This window comes from Silurus aristotelis, assembly GCF_946808225.1.
Source record: "Silurus aristotelis genome assembly, chromosome: 18".
NCBI lineage: Eukaryota > Metazoa > Chordata > Actinopteri > Siluriformes > Siluridae > Silurus > Silurus aristotelis.
In genome coordinates, this window is record NC_139591.1 from 17,759,549 (window position 1) to 17,782,633 (window position 23,085).

Here is a 23,085-nt window from a genome sequence, read left to right on the forward strand (position 1 = left end):
AAGCACAATCCAGGTCAATGAAACCCATTTTTTAATTGTGACAAAAGGAACGCAAGAACACATTCTCTTTTTTGAATCCCAAGAAGAAAAAAGGGGATGGTAGGGCACGGAAGATACGGGACATTCCCATTACACCCAAACCGCGCAAAAAGAAATACTATATATAGTAATCCCCCGTTTATTTAACCTTTTTAATGAAAAAACAAAATAAACAGACGCCATCCCCAAAAATTTTTTTTTACAGTACTGTACTGTATTTACATTTTACTTCATTTTATAATTAATAATTATATTTTTATTAAAACATTTCATTAAATTAACATAAAAAGTTTTTTTGGTCTATCATGCTCTTCGCAAGAGACCTGAAAAATCAGCCAAACAAATTAGTTATGTGGCAAATGCAATTCTGAAATAAACCGGGGTAAAGCGGGGGATTACTGTACCTTTTTTTGTAAGTAATTTTTGACCCTGTTGGCCTCCCACGTTATTGGAAACTCCAAGCAAGTAGGTGGAAGCTGAGGGAAAAAAATAATGAGAACTCACAACAGAGAGAAGAAGAAAGAAGACAATGCAGGGAACCTAACTGCAAATAAACTGGAATAAAGAAGCAAAGCAGGGCAGATGTCTGAAAAATGTAGAACATTCCTGGGAAAATAACCATATCCTAATAAAATATAATAACATAAAAGAAATTTAATTTAATGACATTTGTTATTATTTATGTTTTTTATATAAGTTAATAATTGTATATATTTTTCAGTCATTGTATGAATTTTGTCTGCAATAAAATCCTTAAATTACAAATAGACATTAATAAATGTGTTTATTTATTTTGTAAATTTGTATACAAAATTTATATATAATTTTAAGATTTTTACCTTATATTCAATTACAATTTTATGTTGCTGCTTTATTTCAAACCATTTCTTGACCGCACAAAAGCACACAATTTATTCATGAAACTTATATCGGTTTTTTTTTTGTGTCATGAAGTTGTCACTTTATTAGCTGAAACACATCTGTTGATAATGCTGACATCTGTTGTGTAGGGAAGGAAACCAGTCCGGGCTTTGTGCTTTGTGTTATTGATTTAAAGTGCACACTCCATGATGGAATAAGTGTCAGCTGCTGCTTTAGCTTCGCTGCAAATTTGTCTTTTTTAGCGGCCGACCTTGGGCGACGTTTAGTCACGGCCCGAGATCTTTAATTGAGCCTCAACGGGTTCGGCTGTCCCATTCCACTCACTCTGCCTCACTCTAAGCCGTGAAGGCATCCCCCTGAGGTGGGTATTTCATTGAATTGCAGTATAAAGGTGCTGAGGGCTGAAATCTGACGCTTAGCCAAACACCGTGAGCTGCTCAATAAACCGCTCCTGTGCAGCTGCTACACGGGATAAACACTTCTTCATTTCTGTGGGCAATCAATGGCAAACTGGAGGCGTTTCCAGATCTTTAATACGGTGCAGAATGTTGGCAGTGTCTGCTTTCAACCAGCTCTGTTGTAAAGACTGTATATACTGGCAGTGTGCATGATGTATTACTAAGGAACAGCTTTAGTTTGTTGCCCAATCCCATTGATTTTGGTCTAACTGAGTCAGCAAAAAATTGTTAACATTTATGAATGTATCGTAATTAGCTAGTTAAGTGCATTAATACAGACTAAAAGAATCAAATTAGCATAAGGTTGTTCGGTACATCCAGTGGGACCAACATTCAGGTTATGAGCTACAATATGCTAAAAATTCTCAGCATAGCATGCTCAGTCCTGATAGCATTTTTATGTATGTTTAACCTTGTGCTATGTGCAAGAGTAGGTAGCAGAGATAAAATACACTATATTCACAAACTTATTTGTTCACCTGACCTTCCCTGCTATTTGTGGTTCTTTTCCAAACTGTTACCACAATGCGGTATATAAAAATTATGCATTAACTTGAACTTGGAAACCCGAACCTGTTCCACAAGGCCCCTGTGCACAAAGTGAGCTGCTTAAAGATACGGTTTACATGCTTTAGAGAGGTCTTGAAGATCTTGAGTGGCCTGCTATAGAGCTATGATCTCAAGTATACTGAACACCTTTGGGATTAATTGGAACACTGACTGCACCCAAGGCCTCTTCACCTACATCAGTACCTGCCTTTTATAATACCCTTGTGGCTTATTAACACAAATATCCTTTAGCGCATTCCAAAATCTAATAGAACCTTTTCCCAGAAGAGTGGAGGGAATTATAAGAGCAAATTGGGACTAAATGCGAAATGACAAAATTTACATATTATACTTATGACCAGGTGACCCAATACATTTGTATTATTCATTCATTCATTTTCTCCCGCTTATCCGTAATTCGGGTCGCGGGGGCAGCAGTCTAAGCAGGCCCCCGCCTCCGACTGCTGCCCAATCCTCATAGCACCGTCCCTTACGGTCCCTCCTGCAGGTGGTGAGCCCACGGGAAGCATTTGTATTATATAAAATAATATTTTAGTGTGCTTTTTGAGCATCCCATTCCACATTTAGTCCCCATTCACTGTTATAATAACCTTCACTCTTTTATAAAAGATGTTCCACTGGATGTTGGATTGTGCTTGTGAAGATGTGTGCTCTGTCAACTACAAGGGTGTTAGTAAAGTCAGGTAGTGATGTAGGGTGAGGTGAGGAGGCCTGGGGTGTAGTCAGCATTCCAATTCATCCCAAAGGTGTTCAGTATGGTTGAGGTCAGAGTATATGGATGCTGGAACCTGGTTTAGGTCTCCTAGTTCGAATGAAGAGAAAATTGTATACTTCCAAAGGCATTTTATAGAATGGTGTGACTCAAAAGTATTGCTACATTTTGGGGTAAAATGACATAAGGCTGGAAAAATCGGGCCCCAATACTTTTCTCTGTATAGTGTATAATGTACTTCTGTTTTTTAATTTTGAAAACAAATCCTTCCATGTACGCTTATTCATCCACCTAGTACAATTTTCGTAGCCTCGAAAAGATGCATTCTGCAACATCAACATTTAACCATAGCCTATATTTCAAAGGCAAATTTTGTTTTACCAAAGTTAATAAGGAGATTCCGTGTGCTACAATGCTAAAGCAATTGTCTTGAGATTGCAAGTTTGAGAGAAAATCAATGGAAAATAAATAAATGAAAAATTAAAATTAAAATTTAGATCGCTTGTGTTTCTAAACGAAAATTTCATTTGTAATAAAATGGCAAGTAAAATCCTTTTCTCTCAAGCTTCCGTAAGCCTCACTCATAAAACACCTGGAAAATAAAGATGGTCTGAACTGATCAAGGTGAAACTCAGACATCTTTTGCTTTATATATCAGTGTGAGTCTTTTAGCCCTCTTCTTTACCGGTTATTGCTTTGATCATCTTTCATTTCAGCTTCCTTAGCCCACTTCTGCTTAAATCACAGAGGATCTAAGAATCGAAAACCTGAAACAGTTTTTTACAGGTTTATCTGCCCATTTTACCACTGACTATTACAAAAAAGGGAAGTGAAAAATGACTATAATAGGTTCCTCATGCTAAGAGGATGATGTTCTGCTTCAGTAGGTTTTAAGCGAAATGGAGCCCCAGGACAGCAAATGATAAAAGTTAACTACATTGATTCTAGATGTGACCATCAGCGAAACAGTAAAGCTAATGGCTTGTAGAAGTGCTCACTTCTCATTTCCACTGAATTAGCATGAATCAATGGGCTATCCCCAGCATACTGCAGTCCACCTCCTTCAGCTCGGTTCACCATTGAGCTCCTTTACAAAGAAAACGTCGGCATTAATGGGTAATTGGATGACTTTGTAGTGCTGGAGGTTTACCCCTTAATGAGGTTTATGTCAGCAAAGTGTTGGATTGGATTGAACAGTCACACACTGTTAGCTTGACAAATATTAACCAATGATTGCTGAAATAACACACACAAAAAAAAAAAAAACAACATCACTATACCTCAGTTTTAAGCACACTTCTTCAAAAGTACCATGATAGACTGAGCACATGCCAAGTCCATTTTTTCTGGCTACGATTTTTAGATTGAATCTTGTGGGATCTTGTGGATTCTTGCCAGGTAGCTCATTGGACACTACTTTTCATTCAGTATGTTTTAGCAACAATACTAAATACGTCCATCATTCTCAAAAACTAGAAATATTGCAAATAAAGTGTTACATTTCTGATATGAAATGCTTATGATCATGCTCTCATTTTTCTATCAGAGGACTTGGTCAAGGACAATCTTGTAGCTGACAAACTGGTGTTTCGTAAAAATCAGTTATATTGTATCATGGCAGATTGGATTGTATAATGCAACCAAGGAAGGAAATGTATTCTGTGACATGTTTCAGGCTGTTGAGTTGGAGCATGGTGTTTACAGCTACATGAGATAAGTGGACTTGATCTGGGTTGGAAATTGTTCGTTTGGTGTACTGTATGCTACAATACCAGGCTTAAACAATAGGTTGAGGAGTTTTTTATTTTTTTCAAAGAATAAGGTCAAGCCTGCAGGTGGTGAAGATGAGTTATCTCTGTGGGGTTGGTGTTCTTAATTTCCATAATAGAATAAGGACCTTGACAAGATGGGATACCCTTGTAAGACTATTATTCCTCCCCATTTATAGCTTGTTTGGAAACCTTATATAGATAACTCCTGGTCAGCTTATGTTAGGGTTGTATCAGGTAGATCCCACTTGGTGGAGACTCCGGGGCAGACTCGGGACATCTTACCCCGAACCAGGTATAATATATTGGCCACGGATCAGGCATACCATTATGACCAACAGCCTAATATTATGTTGGCCCCCTTTTTGCTGCCAAAACCCCTTCAAAACTTCTTCAGCAATTTGCTACAGTAACTCATCTGTTGGCTCGGACCCCACGTCCTGGCCTTCACCACTGTTCCTTCTTTGGACCCCTTTTGATAGATACTGACAACTGCAGACCAGGAACATCCCACAAGTGCTGCAGTTTTGGAGATGACCCAGCCTGACCCAGTCGTCTAGACTTCACAATTTGGCCCTTTCCAATCTCACTCCAATCCTTATGCACGCCCATTTTTTCAGCTTCTAACACATCAATTTTGAGGACAAAATGTTCACTTGGTGCCTAATATATCCCACCCACTAACAAGTGCCATAGTGAAGAGATAATCAGTGTTATTCACTAACAATGATAATGTTATAATGTTATACCTTTTCCATGTATATCCCAAATTTGTCTCACTGTCTGACTCATAAGTAGCTTTAATCTGTATCCAATAACCAGAATGAAATGTAACGACTGGGTTGTACACTTGCATGTGCTTGAGTTTTTATGTTAATTACTGAGCAAGCAGTGTTTAATGAAAAAATTGATTGTTTTTTAGGATACCCTCGATACGACGTAGTGGGTGATCACAGCAAAGGCGAGTACCACCTTCTGATCCAGCGGACAGAGCTTGGGGACGATGGGAGCTTTGAGTGTCAGGGGATCCAGGCAGGCATCAGGTCTCGTCCCGCTCGCCTCACCGTTTTAGGTCAGTATAATGACTAATGTGTGGAAGTGATGTTTATGTTTAACAAGCTGTAAAGTTTTTCAGATTTCTAACAAGTGAAAATCTTCTGAAATTCTGTATTGGTGTATTGGAAAAGGATGTTTTTGTGCTGCTCTTGTAGAAAAGGTTGCAATTTTCAAATTGCCAAGTAATTATGTGCTCTAGCACCTAAAAGTAAGAAAAGTAAATGATCTTAAATACCAAATTTTTTTTTTTTGTCCTAATTGCAAAGCAGTTGCTAAGCAATCATCTGAGGAGCAGAGAAGCCTCTCGAATCAGGGCCAATCAGTTATAGTAAAAGACCTCACATATGTTTTCTATCTCCTGTGATTATCAATCAATGAGATTCCGATGCAAATGTCCACCTCCAGGCAGGCAAAACGAGGCCTAATTATCATTATTGATCTCTCCTGCTTGTTAAAGCCATGATGGATTCCAGAGGTATCAGATCATTATTCTGGCTCAAGAGCAACAAAGCTCCAACCAAGCAATGTAAAGCCGCTTATTTAGAAGGAAGTGGGGATGTCGGCAATTGCTGGTCCATTAAAATAATTAATTATAGATGAAGATGGAATTAACTTTTTTATGTTTTATTTATTTTTCACTCGTCCATTAGCAGGAGAGTCAAATCACCAGCTTCTCCCTGGGCATAGACATTTAATCCCACACCGATTTCTAATAAGTTGCATTCCAATCAGTGAGCCAAGTTCTTACTATGCTAATGAAGTTAATGTATGGGTGGTGTTGTGATCTAGTGCACGCTGACACTTCATTTCCACTGAGATCAGCGAAGCATGACCACAACTAGAGCCAGACAGTCTTGCCAGACAGATCGCTTGCCTTTCTTTCCCACTGACAACCAAAGCTCGGAATGTGTGACTCTGTTTGGATCCTTGCAGGCGAAGGCCTATCTTGGTCTCCTTTCCCAAGTATCCAACAAGGAGCATGCAAACTTCAATCCCAAGGGCTACTGCTACTTCTTTTCATTTTAATTATATGTGAATAAAAGCTAAATATTCAGCTAATTTAATGAGACCTATTGGCTTGTTGTGGAAATCTAGCACATTGTAGATCCTTTTCAGCTAATTTGAGAGTTTATTTTTGTCTTATAATCCCCGTTTGGCTGCGATATGAATCCTGAACTTCCAAACAAGACCTGACTTTGGAAATCATGTAAAGCAAGTAGCTGCTGAATATTATAAGAGTGAACACAGGTAAATGATTTCAAACAATGACACCTGAGGCTAATCAAATCTCAAACTGTATATTGCTTCATTTCCTTCTGATTTTTACTTGACAAACTGATTCATCTGTGTGGAAGCAATTTAAACTCCAAATGTGGCCAAAATATTCAAAAAAAAAAAAAAAAAGAAAAATATTATTTGTCTTGTTTGTCCAAATCAATTGTTATGATAGAAAATTTAGATTCTTTTTGGCCTTTTAAAAGAAATGAGTTTTTTGCCTTCTTGCTACTCTTCCTTGTCTTTCTGAAATAAATCACCAAACTGAGCTGGAACAACAGCATTGAGAAAGACTGTCAGCAAGCAAACTTTTTTTTCCATTTTTAGGCAAGCAGCAAGCCAATATTTGCAGCCCTCGCCAAACAATCCTCTCACTCCTCGCCTCCTGTCTGCCTTCTGTTAATGTCAGACTGAACACTGCCTTCTCTGTGGTAGATTGGTCTAGATAAAAAGCAAACAACGGCTGAAAAGAAAATTGGAGTAGTTCAAACCCGAGGCCTTGTACTTCTTCTTCCATTTTTCTTTTGTTAAAGAGCCTTTTGTGATGTAAATGCAAGCTCGAGGTGATCTAACTACCCATTTGCAAACACCATTAAACTTTAATTTCCATAAATCGCCACAGAGTTTGGAACAGCTGGTCCTCATTCCTCAAACGCCACATTTTGTCAGCCAGGCTGCGATGGAGCGGGCACATCTGCAGTTCTGCTCATTTTCACTGACAGCTCTGAGCTTGTAGATTGCCCCATCATGGCAGTTATTCTCTAGGATCCACTTTGTTTCCCGGTCCCTGAAAATCCAAACTTTATAAAGTGACGATATCCTGCAATCCCAGCCCCAGAATCAGCACAATTGGCTTTATACCGTATGTGTGTGTTTGGAAATAATACGAAAATCTCAGTGTATAATGGCATTATGGTATTTTGAGGTTGGGAGGGAGCTGCAGGAACAGTAGAAGAGGAGGGTGAGCTGTCATACACTGTCATACACTTTCCTCTGCTATTCCTGTTGTGACACTGTCACTGTGAGATGAGAACAGGTAGGAACTCGATGAGAACTGAAGACTCCGAGCCGAAAAAACATAGTGTTTTGCTATGGTGGGTTTTGTGCTTCTCTAGTGGGTAATTTCTTTTTCTTTTATAGGTTTGTCCATAGATTACAGTATGAGGTGGAGTCCCTCAATTGAGTCTCTGAATCCACCACTGCTTCCTTTTTAATCGTTTGTTGAGTGACATTTGAGAATGTTCATTACCTTTTTTAGGGAATGAACTACCAGAAGAGTACCAGAGTATCCTAAAACCTCCCAGTTTAATCTATTTATTAGCTAGCACTCTAAGTGGCCTGTTTATTTCCTACTTACATTTTCTTCTTTCTATATAAATATATCTTATTAAGCCCGTTTCTTGCCTGGAAATTTTAGGAATGATAAAATTGTATACATTTCCTACCTAATTAATTTTTCTCATGCTGAATCTAGACTTGATTAATAAATTAATGCATAATTTTTAGAACATTTTGTAGTGTAATTGCAGTTATTTGTTTTCTCATTCGACAACAAGGCATTTTCAGGCACAGAATTACCCCTAACTGGATTTATTTTCTGGGTTATGTGACTGAGAATGCTGTGTGTGAAAATTGTTTGATTTGACTACTAACTTAAGCTTTTGAATCTGCATAAATTTATGTTTCATTATCACCAGTGTGATTGGCAGATATCACCTCACTCAGTGTTAATAAAATTCATTTAAATTAAAAAACATAGGTTTTATTAATATACAGTCAACCCCCCGATGATTCGCGGTTTCGGAACACGCAGCTAGCAAAATTCGTGGGTTCTCATTTGGAAGTTACGGATTATCATAAAATCGGGAATCCGCAGCGGGAACGAATGTTCAGGAACGTTACAAAAACCATTTAAAAATATTATTTCAATAACAAATTTCATACATTTTTATCAAACACATTATTGTATAAAGTGACATAATGTCTAATTTGAATTCACTATCATACCATAGGGCAGGGATCATCAACATGAGTAGCCCGCGGGTCTTCTCCAAAAAAAAAAACTGTTTGCTACTTTGTTAAATCATTGTTAATAATTATTATGAGAAATCATTAACATGATCGGTGTCTTTACATAGATGAATATCATTAATTATTAATAATAACATAAAATAAAAGGTAAATTGAACAAAAATTTGTTATTTCAGATCAAACTGAAAACTGTGCGTATCAAACTGGTAGCCCTTCACATTAATCGGTACCGAAGGTTGCGCTGCGTCCAAAATTTGTGGATTTTCCGAACTCATCGTAGAATGTAACCCCGCGAGTTCCGTGGGACCACTGTATTGATTGTTAAGTGGAATTATGGACCAAACCAACAGCCACAAATATTCTCCATTTCACACTCCATTTAATTCTCTTTAAGTCACACAGCAAACACAACACACAGAGGTCTTGCAGACAAACATACAAGGACACCTCTGAGCTCTGGTATTGAGCCCCTTGATCCTCTTGAGGTGTATGACAGAAGGACTGGTACACAGTGCTTTAAATCACAACCAAATAATCTGTGTGCTTTGTACATGAGGAGTTAAATACTTGGTTATATTTTTTGTAGTGCTTCACAAATTTCACAAAAGCGATAAAAAAGAGAGCACTGGATTGTTGAGTTGTTGAGAGAATGATAGTTGCTACACTGTACATTAAATGAGGATGTGCAAAATTGTTTGTAAGAAAAATAGAATAATAGCACCTTTCTTTCACGAGTAAACAGTTAATGTGGAATAAAATACAAAAAGCAATTTTGTGCTGTTATTGGATAATATTTATTGTGGTAGCAGTTATACCGCTTTTGATTGTCTTCCTTTAACGGCATGCCTCAAAATCTTTTGCTTAAGTAATACAGCCCCTGCTCTATCTACACTATTTGAGCAAAAGTTTGCGGACGCTTGATACGCTAGATGCTTATGTGTTTTTCGAACATCCCATTCCACATTTTGTCCTCATTTGCTGTTCTAAAAAACTCTTCTGTGAAGATGTTCCACTAGATTTTGGAGTGTGCTTATGGATATTTGTGCTCATTCAATCACAAGGGGGTTATTCATCCCTCCATCCATCCATTCATCCTTCCATCCTTCCTATCATCCATCTATATATCTATGATGGAAGTTAGGTACTGAGGTACTGAGGTGAGGAGGCCTGGGGTGCAGTGAGCGTTCCAATTCATCCCAAAGGCGTCCAAGTTTAGAGATCAATAAAAGGGTCACTCAAGCTCTTCCACTCCAACCCATGTAAGTCATATCTTCATGGAGCTGGCTTTATGAACAGGGGAATAGGACCAGGAGCAGGTTTGGGTCACTTAGTTCAGGTGAAACAACGTGTCCACATTGTGTAAATGATTGTGTTAATGGCTTTATTTTTCTTCAGCACTAATTCAGCATCATTAGATGTTAGCCGTGTCCCACTAGGTGATTGTATGATTGTGCCAACATTCAAAGTAAATGTATTTTGCCACATCGCAATCCTCATTAACATTTAACTAAAAAATAAATAACACAAAAATAGACACCTTTATACACACAGCATTGCACATCCAGTTATATGACTGAGCCTATCTGGTAGCTGGTGCGATCTGATCTTGTTAAAGCTTTCCTGACTGCCCGCAGTTCATTTGGCTAGAAGAGAAGGCTAATTACTGACAGTTATTCGCATCAGAACGCAGCTCAAATGTGATTAATCCCTCTCTGCTCTCCTCCTCCTGCTAGAAATCGCATCTCCCCATCGCAGAGCAGCTGCAGGTACATTAGAAAATGGGTCATATTCCCCCCAGTGCTGCCTCCACTATGTGGTTTTTTTTTTCTAGGTGAAATTGCTCCATTTTTCTCTTTTCTTGCCTCTTTCGCCTCACCTCTACAGACCGATCAAGTCCGGGAAATGTCCCAAGGGCCACATGTATCAAGAGGGTGGCGAGAAAAGTAATTTGGTGCCAAGGAGCCGGGCTTGTGCTGGGTATCGCTCGAGTGTTTCTGCTGCCGTGAGCGCCAATTAAACAGGGCCGAATTCGTTCGCTTTGCTCGCCCACTCGAGAGAAATCTACCGTCCGTCCGTGTTAAAATGTCAATTTAGAGCCATTACACCAAGGAATGTTTGCAAACACGACCATTGTAATGACAGTTGACTTGAGACAAAGAAGGTAATATTTCGGAGACAGGAGGGGGTTTGTTTATTTATTCGATTATTATTTGTTTTGTTTTGATGAAGTAAGTTGTCCTCACTCTAATCGTTTCACACAGTGTCATTAGATGTTCCTTCAGCATGAAGAGTAATTGTGCCGGAATGGCGGGTCGATACACAGTACAGGTGAAATTTTTCTTTTGTTTAAAGCACAGCACTACTGAACGCTTCATCCTGATTGCCCAATAGGTGTTGCTTTATTTTCTAGAAGACTAGCTCTTACTGTAGTGTAGCCACCATTCATCATTCAAAAGTTTGTGGACACTTCATTATAAGATTTGTATGTGCTTTTTGAACATCCTATTCCAAATTTAGTCCCAAATTGCTCTAATAATAACCTTTACTTTTCTGGGAAGTTGTTTTACATGATTTTGGCATGTGCTTGTGTAAGATTTGGGTTCATTCAGCTACAAGAGTGTGAGTAAAGTCAGGTACTGATGTAGGGTGAGGAGGCCCGGGGTGCAAGCAGCATTCCAATTTAACCCGAAAGCTGTTCTATAGGGTTGATGTCAGAGTTCTGCAGCAGGCCATTCAAGATCTTTCACCCATATCTTCTTGGTTTGAGCTGACTTTATGCACAAGGGCATTGTTAGGCTGAAACAGGTTTAAGTGAAGCTCAAATTCAATGCTACGCCTCCAAAGATGTAAAATACAATTGTATGCCTCCAAGTTTGTGGTATCAATTTGGGGAAGAACCACATATGATTGGTAGAGTCCAGTGTCCCAATACTATTGTTAAAATGGTGAATAATATAGCTTGTTCTTTGGGATTATTGTTGCTATAGTAACTATATCGCTGTAGAAAATAAGTAGCTTGTGAAGTTTAGGTGGTGAAGGAAACATTTAGTGGAAGGAGTTAACCGATGTTAGCATTTTTGCAAGCTTTTTGACAGAAAAAAGAAAAGACTGTTTATAGCTATTACTGTTAATAGCTATTTTGTGTTATTTGTATTATTAGTATAATTGTAAAACAAGGAAAAGAGATAAAAAATGATCATTCATTGTCATTCATTTGTCTAAAACTCAAGTAAAAATATATATATGAGGAATCAAACACTCCCACATCACCTCAGTACCCAGGTAACAATTTCCCCATATTCACACACCTTCCCAGGCGATTTTAGATTGTAAACTGCGCAGTTTCGTGTCTTTATCCAGCAGCTCTCCGTGTCCTCTCCGGTTTTCCTCCATAACAAGAAATATGGCTGGCATGAGCGAGTTATATTTACGAGGCGCAACACATGAGCCGCTCACTCACTTTCAGGGGGTGGAGGAGGCGACTTGATTGGTTGCGCTGAGGTAATTCCTGGTAATATATCACCCTGAGCTTTCCTCGCAGACGAGTCAAGGCCAAACCTGTCAAGCCTCTGAGCAATATGAATGAAGTTCTCCGACTGGCAGGAGACGTAAACAACTCTCTTGCAGCGCTTCTCCAAATTTCACCTCGCACATTTTTTTTTTCTAGAACATATGTGGGATGGATGGATGGCAGCCGTAATTAGAACTAAGAGGTATGTGTTCGGGAACGAAGCGAACGACTCCTTCTTCCTAGTGCTCCCTTTGGCCTCTTTCACGCATTCACACCTCTTGCTCTATCTCCCTATTTCTTGTCCCCTTTATCTCTCGCTCTCTCCCCCGTCTCTCTGGAGCAGTCAGGCTGTGCCACCTGCTTGCTGCCTTTGATTTTGACTTGCCCCAGATATGCTCTCTAATGAGCAGAGTGCTCAATCAATAATTCAGCTGAGTGCAAAAGGAAAGCAGAGTGATCAGAGGTGTTTAAAGCGAGGGGCGCAATCAGGACCATTGAGGACCACAAGGTTTTTCTTTTTTCTCCCCCTCACTGCTCATCACTCCCTCCAACTGCTCTTCTATGTTCTTACATACTGTTTAGCTTTTCCTTTCTTTTAAAAACCAGGCACTTAATTGCTCCATTAAAATAACGTCTTGTTGAAAAATCTTTAAATGCTGGATTTTCTGAAACTTCTTTTTGAAAAAATCAAAAGTTGGATTTTTTTTTTCCCCATGAAATAAATCAGGTTATGTGTCATTATTCAAACATGTTCATTTTCTTCATAATATTTAGTTACTATGACATGAAATTGTTTCTTTTTGTATTTATACTGTACATTTTTCCTTCCTTTTTAAAATGTATTTTATTATTTGTATTGTGTATTGTATTTGTTTTATATTCATATATTTCAGTGTTTATGCATCTGTTTGTGCCCTAATTATATACGTGGCACAATCTTAGTTGAAAAACTTTTGTTTCAATGTTTAGAAGTGTATTATATAGTTTACTGCTAATGCTGTAATAGATAACGATATAAGAGATACATTTAGTGGAGACAGAATTATTCTCAAAATCTTCTTTGATCTTCATTTGCTTCATCTTTTGTATTGGTTTTGTGGTTTCTATACTGAGCATTTAAATTCAAGAAAAACATTTTTCTTTTCATTTAAATTTTTTTTTTATTTTGATTGTATTAGCTACAGTGAGAAAAATAAGTATTTGAACACCCTGCTATTTTGCAAGTTCTCCCACTTAGAAATCATGGAGGGGTCTGAAATTGTCATCGTAGGTGCATGTCCAGTGTGAGAGACATAATCTAAAAAAAAAAAATCCAGAAATCACAATGTATGATTTTTTAACTATTTATTTGTATGATACAGCTGCAAATAAGTATTTGAACACCTGAGAAAGTCAATGTTAATATTTGGTACAGTAGCCTTTGTTTGCAATTACAGAGGTCAAACGTTTCCTGTAGTTTTTCACCAGGTTTGCACACACTGCAGGAGGGATTTTGGCCCACTCCTCCACACAGATCTTCTCCAGATCAGTCAGCTTTCTGGCCTGTCGCTTAGAAACACAGAGTTTGAGCTCCCTCCAAAGATTCTCTATTGGGTTTAGGTCTGGAGACTGGCTAGGCCACGCCAGAACCTTGATATGCTTCTTACAGAGCCACTCCTTGGTTATACTGGGTGTGTGCTTCGGGTCATTGTCATGTTGGAAGACCCAGCCTCGACCCATCTTCAATGCTCTAACTGAGGGAAGGAGGTTGTTTCCCAAAATCTCGCAATACATGGCCCCGGTCATCCTCTCCTTAATACAGTGCAGTCACCCTGTCCCATGTGCAGAAACCCCCCCCCCCCCCCCCAAGCATGATGCTACCACCCCCATGCTTCACAGTAGAGATGGTGTTCTTGGGATAGTACTCATCATTCTTCTTCCTCCAAACACATTTAGTGGAATTCTGACCCAAAAGTTCTATTTTGGTCTCATCTGACCACATGACTTTCTCCTATGACTGCTCTGGATCATCCAAATGGTCATTGGCAAACTTAAGACGTGCCTGGACATGTGCTGGTTTAAGCAGGGGAACCTTCCGTGCCATGCATGATTTCAAACCATGACGTCTTAGTGTATTACCAACCTAACCTTGGAAACGGTGGTCCCAGCTCTTTTCAGGTCATTGACCAGCTCCTCCCGTGTAGTTCTGGGCTGATTTCTCGCCTTCCTTAGGATCATTTAAACAACACGAGGTGAGATCTTGCATGTAGCCCCAGTCCGAGGGAGATTGACAGTCATGTTTAGCTTCTTCCATTTTCTAATGATTGCTCCAACAGTGGACCTTTTTTCACCAAGCTGCTTGCCAATTTCCCCATAGCCCTTTCCAGCCTTGTGGAGGTGTACAATTTTGTCTCTAGTGTCTTTGGACAGCTCTTTGGTCTTGACCATGTTAGTAGTTGGATTCTTACTGATTGTATGGGGTGGACAGGTGTCTTTATGCAGCTAACGACCTCAAACAGGTGCATCTAATTTAGGATAATAAATGTAGTGGAGGTGGAGATTTTAAAGGCAGAATAACAGGTCTTTGAGGGTCAGAATTCTAGCTGATAGACAGGTGTTCAAATACTTATTTGCAGCTGTATCATGCAAATAAATAGTTTAAAAATCATATATTGTGATTTCTGGATTTTTTTTTTTTTAGATTATGTCTCTCACAGTGGACATGCACCTACGATGACAATTTCAAAACCCCTCCATGATTTCTAAGTGGGAGAATTTGCAAAATAGCAGGGTGTTCAAATACTTATTTTCCTCACTGTATTTGCAAGTATGTCTTAGAGAACAGTTTATTTGCATATATACAATTAAAATTACTAATACATTTCCAATTCTGTAGTTTCAGACCTGTTGTTTTAATATGATGATATTGATGATGATGATGATAATGATGATGGTGGTGGTGGTGGTGGTTGAGACTCTCTGTCCATATTTTTTACTGTACAGGCTGTCCTCTCCTTGCTTGAACCTCCATCTTATCCATTATTCATTTTTCTCCCCCAGTTCCCCCAGATGACCCAGTGATCACTGGAGCACCCGTGGTGAGTCTGAGAGCTGGTGACCCGCTGAACCTGACGTGTCACGCCGACAACGCCAAGCCGGCAGCTTCCATCATCTGGATCCGTAACGGAGAGGTGCTCAATGGTGCAATGTACTCCAAGGTATCAGCTGATTTAATCTGCATTTAAATTTGACACTTTGAGTAAAGGAAGACCAAGACTATGTGCTTTCCAAAGCAAAGCATTTTGTTCCGTACATAAAATACTGGAAATGTTTATTATCATTATTATTATTTTATGGAGCCTCTGTCTCTTCGTGTCCTCAGAAAGGTTGGCTGTGTCAATTTAACGACAATTGAAAAGTGTTTCTTTATTTAATCCTGCCGACTGACTCAAGCCTCAGTGTCTCAATTTAAGCACAACAAAAAAGAGAAGACATTTCACGGTTCTCAATTATACATGGGTTTCTGTGCAGTTTGGTAAATTGTATTTGCTCTGGGTGAAAAATGGGTCCTCTTCTCTCTCATTCTCTCCCTTTCTGAATGAATAAGAGCAATAGCTTATAAATGACTGAAATGCTCCAAAAAAAGATCATGTATGAATTATTGAATAAAAGAAAGGTATAGACAAATGTATACACTAGGTGCAGGCTGTGAATATTGGGAATGGATGAATGAATGAATGAATGAATAGATAGATGGACAGACAGACAGACAGAGGAATGGATGGATTGATGAATAGAGGAATTAATAAATTAATTTATTGATCGAAGCTGTAACCAAGCTTAAAAATTTGATAAAGAATAAAGGTAACTGATGGATGGATGGATGGATGGATGGATGGATGGATGGATGGATGGATGGATGGATGGATGGATGGATGGATGGATGGATGGATGGATGGATGGATGGATGGATGGATGGATGGATGGATGGATGGATGGATGGATGGATGGATGGATGGATGGAACCAGTGGCCAGAATTAGATAAAATAAATTACATGCTTACAAATGGAATATAAGGGAATGAATGAATAAATAGATTAATTAATTAACGACTGAACAAATGAATGACAACATTGGACATATTTATAACAAATTCCCACAAATGAACGTGTGAAATGAAGAATAGTCATGATAATGAACAAAATCAAATAAATATCAATAAAAAAGGGAATGAATGAGCTTATACATCAAGGAACGGCAAGAAAAATTGCCAACAATAGCAAAATGTATGAAGGAAATAATTAGATAGTCATTCCTGAGTCCTGAAACCGAGTCCTAAACTTCTTCACTGTTTTACCTGCATTATTGAAATATTTTTTTCTGCTCTGTGGCAAAGTGAAACAATACACAGATACAACATTTTAAACGACGTCTGTGATGTACATTGAACCCTGTCTTCTGTTGTGTTTGTTTATAGACACTGTTGCGTGACGGCCACAGAGAGAGCACGGTCAGCACGCTGTACGTCTCGGCATCCAACATCGAGAGCGGCCAACGCATCACATGCCGAGCGTCCAACAAAGCAGCACCCAACGGAAAGGAGGCCACGGTCACCATCGACATCCAGCGTGAGCCTCACTTCTGGCTTGATTAAACAATATTTCAACATGCCATGTGTCTATGTTGTTCCAGAGTTCGTTTTATACAAGACAGTTTGCTATTAACTAGACGAGCATCCTCTGACAGACACGTTTCGGGCTGTGAAAGAGAAAAAAGCATGCCTTTGCATTTATATAACCTTAACTGTCATGACTGGTTCATCTGCAGGATAAAAAATTGCGAGTACGACCCACTTTATTAGAGAAATTATGAAGTGAGCAGTTCAACTCTGACAAGATACATTTTCCTCGCCGTGTTTCAATCCTCAGAGATATTTAGCATGGCAAATGCGACGTAAACTCAGGGTTTAAAAAGACGTCTTACTTTTGACAGCTTTATTGTTCCTTGCTTTAAATTCCACTTTACTTTTTGCTCCATGACAAAACCAGTGAACCGTACTGCTTATTTTCTTATTATTCTGTTTTAATCGATTTGTCATGCAAAACAGTGCTGCTGCTTCTCAAGCTTTTTTTTTGTGTCACCATGTTTCCCTAGCATCCTGCTGTGGCCCTTTTTTTTTACCCCTATATTTACCATCGACTTCGAGCTCCTCTCATGCAGCTAATCATCTCCGAGCCATGTGAATCACGCAGGTGTGATCTCGATATTAACTTCGTAATTAGTGAGCCTTCACGCTTCTCTCACCAGGCGTCAAGATTCTTTTCCTTTCCTACCTGTGCACTGTAAATTAAGCTTTGGGCTTCAATTATTATTATTATTATTATTATTATTATTATTATTATTATTATTATTATTATTATTATCAATAATTACCATAGTTGTTTTCTTTAGAGCGCACACTCTACTTGCTTCGTAGATACTTCAAAAAAGATTCCAGATTCTAGAAGAGCTAGAAATTTCCAAGGCCACGGAGTTTGGAATTAAAGAATCAAAAACTCTCTGGAGATCATAATGATAACATCAGACCAGAAAGATTCTGGAGCATGTGGAGAAGAGGAAGAGAAAAATTTTTTTTGTAGTTGTGCACGTTTCAACAGCGTGTTCTCCGTAGAAGTTTCTGTACGTGTCAGATCAATGTTTTTCCTTGTCGTCGCCAATGATGTGTATTCTCAAGAGATCAAATAACAAAAGACAGTTCACAATGAAGTCTCTGCTACACTGTATGGTCCAGCTTTGTGGTAACCTTTTTTCTGGAAAGAACCACATATATCTGGAGAAGTCATATGTCTCCATTTTTTCCATATAATACATGTCCATTACACTGAGATTTGTATCTGACCCAGTGTCCTGTCTGTTCATCACAGGGGTCATGGGTGCAGTCGATACCCAGCATTTTTTAGAGTAATTACATTGTACATAAGTGTGGAGTACAAACCAAAAACAGTACGTGCCACTGAGGAATAATTATTGCCTATATACAGACGTGTAGGAGGCGTCTAACGTGGACGTGGGCGTTGTTCCCATCTCTGAGGACGCTCTGATTCTGTTCCAAGGGAAAAAGTGACAAGAGGTGATTTATTAAACTCACAGAAGTGCACTCCCCAGTTCCCTCCAGAGCTTCTTACGCCAAAAAAACTCCTCCCCCTTCCCTAAATAACAAGTCTGGACATATTCCTCTGTCATTTTAACGCAATTGAAGGCTGATGCGAACTTTTAAGAACAAAGTTTTGTGCTCTTATTTTGTAGGAAGTAAGTTTAATAATTCATATAAGACATGAGATATGAAAATATATTTCTGTTAAATTGTTTCAAGGATTATGGAAATGTAATTTCTTAAAAACTAGCTCATTGTTACTACAGCATTACAATATAGAATATTATATATATAACTCCAGATTAATCGCACATTTTATCTGTTCTAAATGTACCTTAAATGAATACTTTTCAAGTTTTAAGCATCAACATAAGCATGGACAAATATGGATGCTTTATGCAAATGTATGTTTATTATATATGTTTTAAAGTAATTCTGTTGTTTTAAATGACATAAATCTTCAGGACACCAAACTGAACTTTTGCTATGTTTCCACACGGACGGTTTTAATTGCTGGATGTGTGCACCATGGCGGTTTTATGGTCTGTGGAATAGAGATATTCAGTTTGGCAATTATTACAAATATTTTCATAAATTATCTATTGATTTATTTTTTATTTAGGATATACCAGTGGTTTCTAACATAAGGGTCAACAGAATGTTAGCAAAAAAACTTCTGATTATATGATATTTTGAATTGTTTTCAGATTTACAAAGACATGGTGGTTTGAGATGATAAAGCTGAAGTGTTGAGGTGCTTTTATTTCCCTTTACACAACTGCACATAATTACTCGATTTTATTTATTAAACTATTTGTTTTATTGTGCACTATTTTGTGATCCACCACATTCTTGAGTATGATTGTGGATAGTTCAGTTAAAAGAGTATTAGTAAGGAAGGTGTAGGGTGAGGAGGCCTGGGGTGCAGTGAGCATTCCAATTCATTTCAAAGGTATGTGTTTAAAAGACCGCTGGTTAAAGTGGTAAATTATGCAACCTAGTCATTTTTTTCATCCTTAGAAGATCTTTAGATGATTGGTGTAGATGGTGTGTGTGGTGTGTAGATGACAATATTTTTTCTCGCACGTCATGCACGTTTCCTGAAGTGTTTTTTTTTTTTTTTAAATAGTCTTAACACAAAAATTTGTCAATGCCTTAAACAACCACAACAACAACAACAACACGCTTTAATCTATTTAAGGAATTCCTATTCACATGAAGATGATTGTCTTCCAGCTGGAGGTCATTTTAGAAGCCTCCCCGCCATGAGAATGTTTTAGAAAGTTTTGTCTTCTCTCTATCATGTCTTGCCAAATCAATATTTTCCTTTTTTTTTTTTTTTTTTTTTTTTTTTTTTAAATAAATAAATAAATAAATAAATAGCCACAAAAAAATGGCAGAGGAATTTTCCAAGGCCACTTTTAAATACTACAATTATTTTTTTTTTTAATCTTTTACAAATAACAAATGTCAAGAATTTACTCAGCCATCACTTATTGTAGCACAATTCTGGAACCTTATCAGTCATGGATCTTGATTTATTCTCTACATATCTAGATTTTATATATATTTATATATTTTTTCTTTTAATTTACAACAGACAATTTGCATTTTTTTGTAACAGGACAAGCCTTATATTTTTGTCGTATTGATTTAAAAAATGAGCCTGTTAGGACAATTTGTTTGGCCACTTTAACCTACAACAGAAAAATCTTGAACAGGAGCTAAAAATAAATGTTACTGTTAATGAATAAAAGGACACACTATGGACTAAAATGATTGGGACGCCTGACATTTCCAGCGATATGTTTTTTTTTTTTTCGAAAATTTACACTATTTTACAGGATATGTTTGGATTTGATACTATTCACATCTCACCTTTACTTGAACTAGTAGTTGTAAACTTGTTCCAGCATTCCAGCAGTCCCTGTGTGCACAAATCCGACGCCACAAAGATATAGAGTAGAAGATCTTGAGTGACCTGCCTATAATTTCCTGCCTAAACACTCCACAATCTAGTGGAACATACAAGAGTGGACCTTATTATAGCAGTAAATGGGGATTAATGTGGAATAGGATGTTAAAAAACACATGAATCTAATGGTCAGGTGTCCACAAACAAAATTGAATAGAAATTATAATTCTTGGGATGTTTCTATGGTTTAAGAGCAACAAAACACTTTTGAAACAGTGTTCAACTATTGAACCATTTTGTTAAAATTGTATTGTCACAGTTCGTACACCTCCATGTTAACGATGCAAGATGCTAGGGACTAAATAAATTAGGTCTCCTCACAAGACTTTAGTAATTAGCTTATGAGTTTGATTAGGAGCATTATAACACGTCTGATGTGAGATAACCACAGAGACGGGTCCTATCTCTCTCTCTCTCTCTCTCTCTCTCTCTCTCTCTCTCTCTCTCTCTCTCTCTCTCTCTCTCTCTCTCTCTCTCTCTCTCTCTTTGTCTGTCTCATCTCATTTGTAGACACATCCAAACTGACTGTAATTAGCGTATTGTCTACTTTATTTGTCCCCGAAAGCAAATGAAAGAACACATCAATTTAAAAAAGCCTGACTGCTAAACTCTTTCTGGCTTCTCGTAAAATGTGGACGGTGTCGGTATAATCACTGTGTTGCGTTCAGCGAGCGCTCCCTTTCATCACGAGCGCTTTTAAAATAACGTTTTAAATTCTAATTCGGCAATTAGCGGTCGAGCTGCAAGTCGCAGTAATCATAATGCTCATAATGTCGCTGGTATTAAATGGAAAATTTATTATCTAGCATTTTCAATTGTGTGTGTGTGTGTGTGTGTGTGTGTGTGTGTGTGTGTGTGTGTGTTTGTTTTGCATCATTTGTTTTGGTTTTGTTCTTTTATCTTTGGAGAACATTTCTGATTAATGTTTCATTAGCGAGAGGAAAACCTCACTCACACTGTGTGTGTGTGTGTGTGTGTGTGTGTGTGTGTGTGTGTGTGTGTGTGTGTGTGTGTGTGTGTGTGTGTGTGTGTTAAAGCTGATTACTTCTGCCCTCTCTTACAGATCTTCCTCTGGTGAATCTCTCTGTTGAGCCACAGCCGATCCTGGAAGGAAATACGGTCAGGTTTCACTGCTCGGCTAAGGCCAATCCACCTGTCACTCAGTACAGGTTAGAGTTTGTCCAACGTATTTTTATTAGTATTAAGAAGTAGCAACTTATGTTCTCTTACAAAGTCTCCTATAGGTTATTATGTCCTTATTTTTGTTCTAAATTTAATCTTGCACACTTATGCAATGATGAGATTTTCAATATGCTTTAAAGCCTGTACGTTACCCATTATCCAGCATGTGGCATCCATCATCCAACAGGTTGCACCCATTATAACCACAGGTTTGATCCATCGTACCATATATTTCACCCATCATCCCACACATTGCACCAATCATTCCACATGTTGCACCCATAATCCCACAGGTTACACTCATAATTCTGCACATTACACCTACAGTATCATTCAACAGATTGCACAAATTATCCTACAGGTTACATCCATCATACCACAATTTAGACCCGTCCTCCCACAAATTGCACCCATCATCCCTTATGTTACATCCATCCGAGCACACATTACACCCATCATCCCTCATGTTACATCCATCCGAGCACACATTACACCTATCATCCCTCATGTTACATCCATCCGAGCACACATTACACCCATCATCCCTTATGTTACATCCATCCGAGCACACATTACAATATTTACAATATTACAATACATTATCAATTTTGGGTTCAATAAGTTCAATATGTTTAGCATATAATGAACTATATCACATTATACCTGTATGATCTGAAAACAATTCTGTAAGAAAATTAGGGTTTCTAAAAAGTTAGATTTTTTTCAACAAAAAAAAAAGAAGGACTGAAATAAAAAGGAGAGAATGACTTGTGTTGTGTAGCGCAGAATTACACCAAACGTAACCTCATGTACATGTCTCTCGACTCCCTCACCCCGGAATAATTCACGTTCTGCTTAAACACAGCTTTAATAATATAATAAACCCAGTCTAACCCCTCGCTTTAATTACACCAGTGAGACTGGATAAATTATTGATGATGGCAGAAGTGCTTCTCTGACATGGTGCGCCAATTTCCAAGATGAATTTAGAGAGGGTAAAATCAAAGGCAAGGTACGAGTAAGGATTCCGTTTGCTCCCCGATGTGATATTCATGCTTGTTTTGGGTTTTTTTCTTGCATAAATATTTGACGTGCCGTGCAAAGCTCAGTGTCATGCATCATCACGGTCTCTCAGATAGGAAACACATGAGAACAAAGCTCAGTGTTTAGGGAGATTAGTGAATGCTTTGTGCATAGTGCTTTGTGCTTGATGCAGGAGGTTCAATTGGTGAAAACGGAAATAGAGTCAGTTTTAGTGGAGGAAGTTTGCATTAATGTCAGAGTGACAGAGGGACAGCCAGATAGAGAGATAGACAGACTGGCATAGTGACAGACAGACAGAAAGAGAGACAGAGGGACAGACAGAAAGAGAGACAGGCAGACTGACATAATGACAAACAGACAGAAAGAGAGACAGAGGGACAGACAGAAAGAGAGACAGGCAGACTGACATAATGACAGAGAGACAGAGGAACAGACAAAAAGAGAGAC

At 38.2% G+C, this 23,085-nt stretch overlaps 1 protein-coding gene across 3 annotated transcripts in view; it reads left to right on the forward strand.

Annotated features, from left to right (window-relative positions):
* The window catches only part of kirrel3a (kirre like nephrin family adhesion molecule 3a), a 140,056-nt gene that overhangs the window by 88,866 nt on the left and 28,105 nt on the right, over positions 1–23,085 (forward strand). For all 3 annotated transcript variants that reach the window (XM_083568530.1, XM_083568532.1, XM_083568531.1), the window contains exons 3-6: positions 5,353–5,502; positions 15,343–15,500; positions 16,761–16,911; positions 21,476–21,581. In XM_083568530.1, coding sequence (XP_083424656.1) covers positions 5,353–5,502; positions 15,343–15,500; positions 16,761–16,911; positions 21,476–21,581 — 565 coding nt within the window. The remainder of the gene's footprint in view (positions 1–5,352; positions 5,503–15,342; positions 15,501–16,760; positions 16,912–21,475; positions 21,582–23,085) is intronic.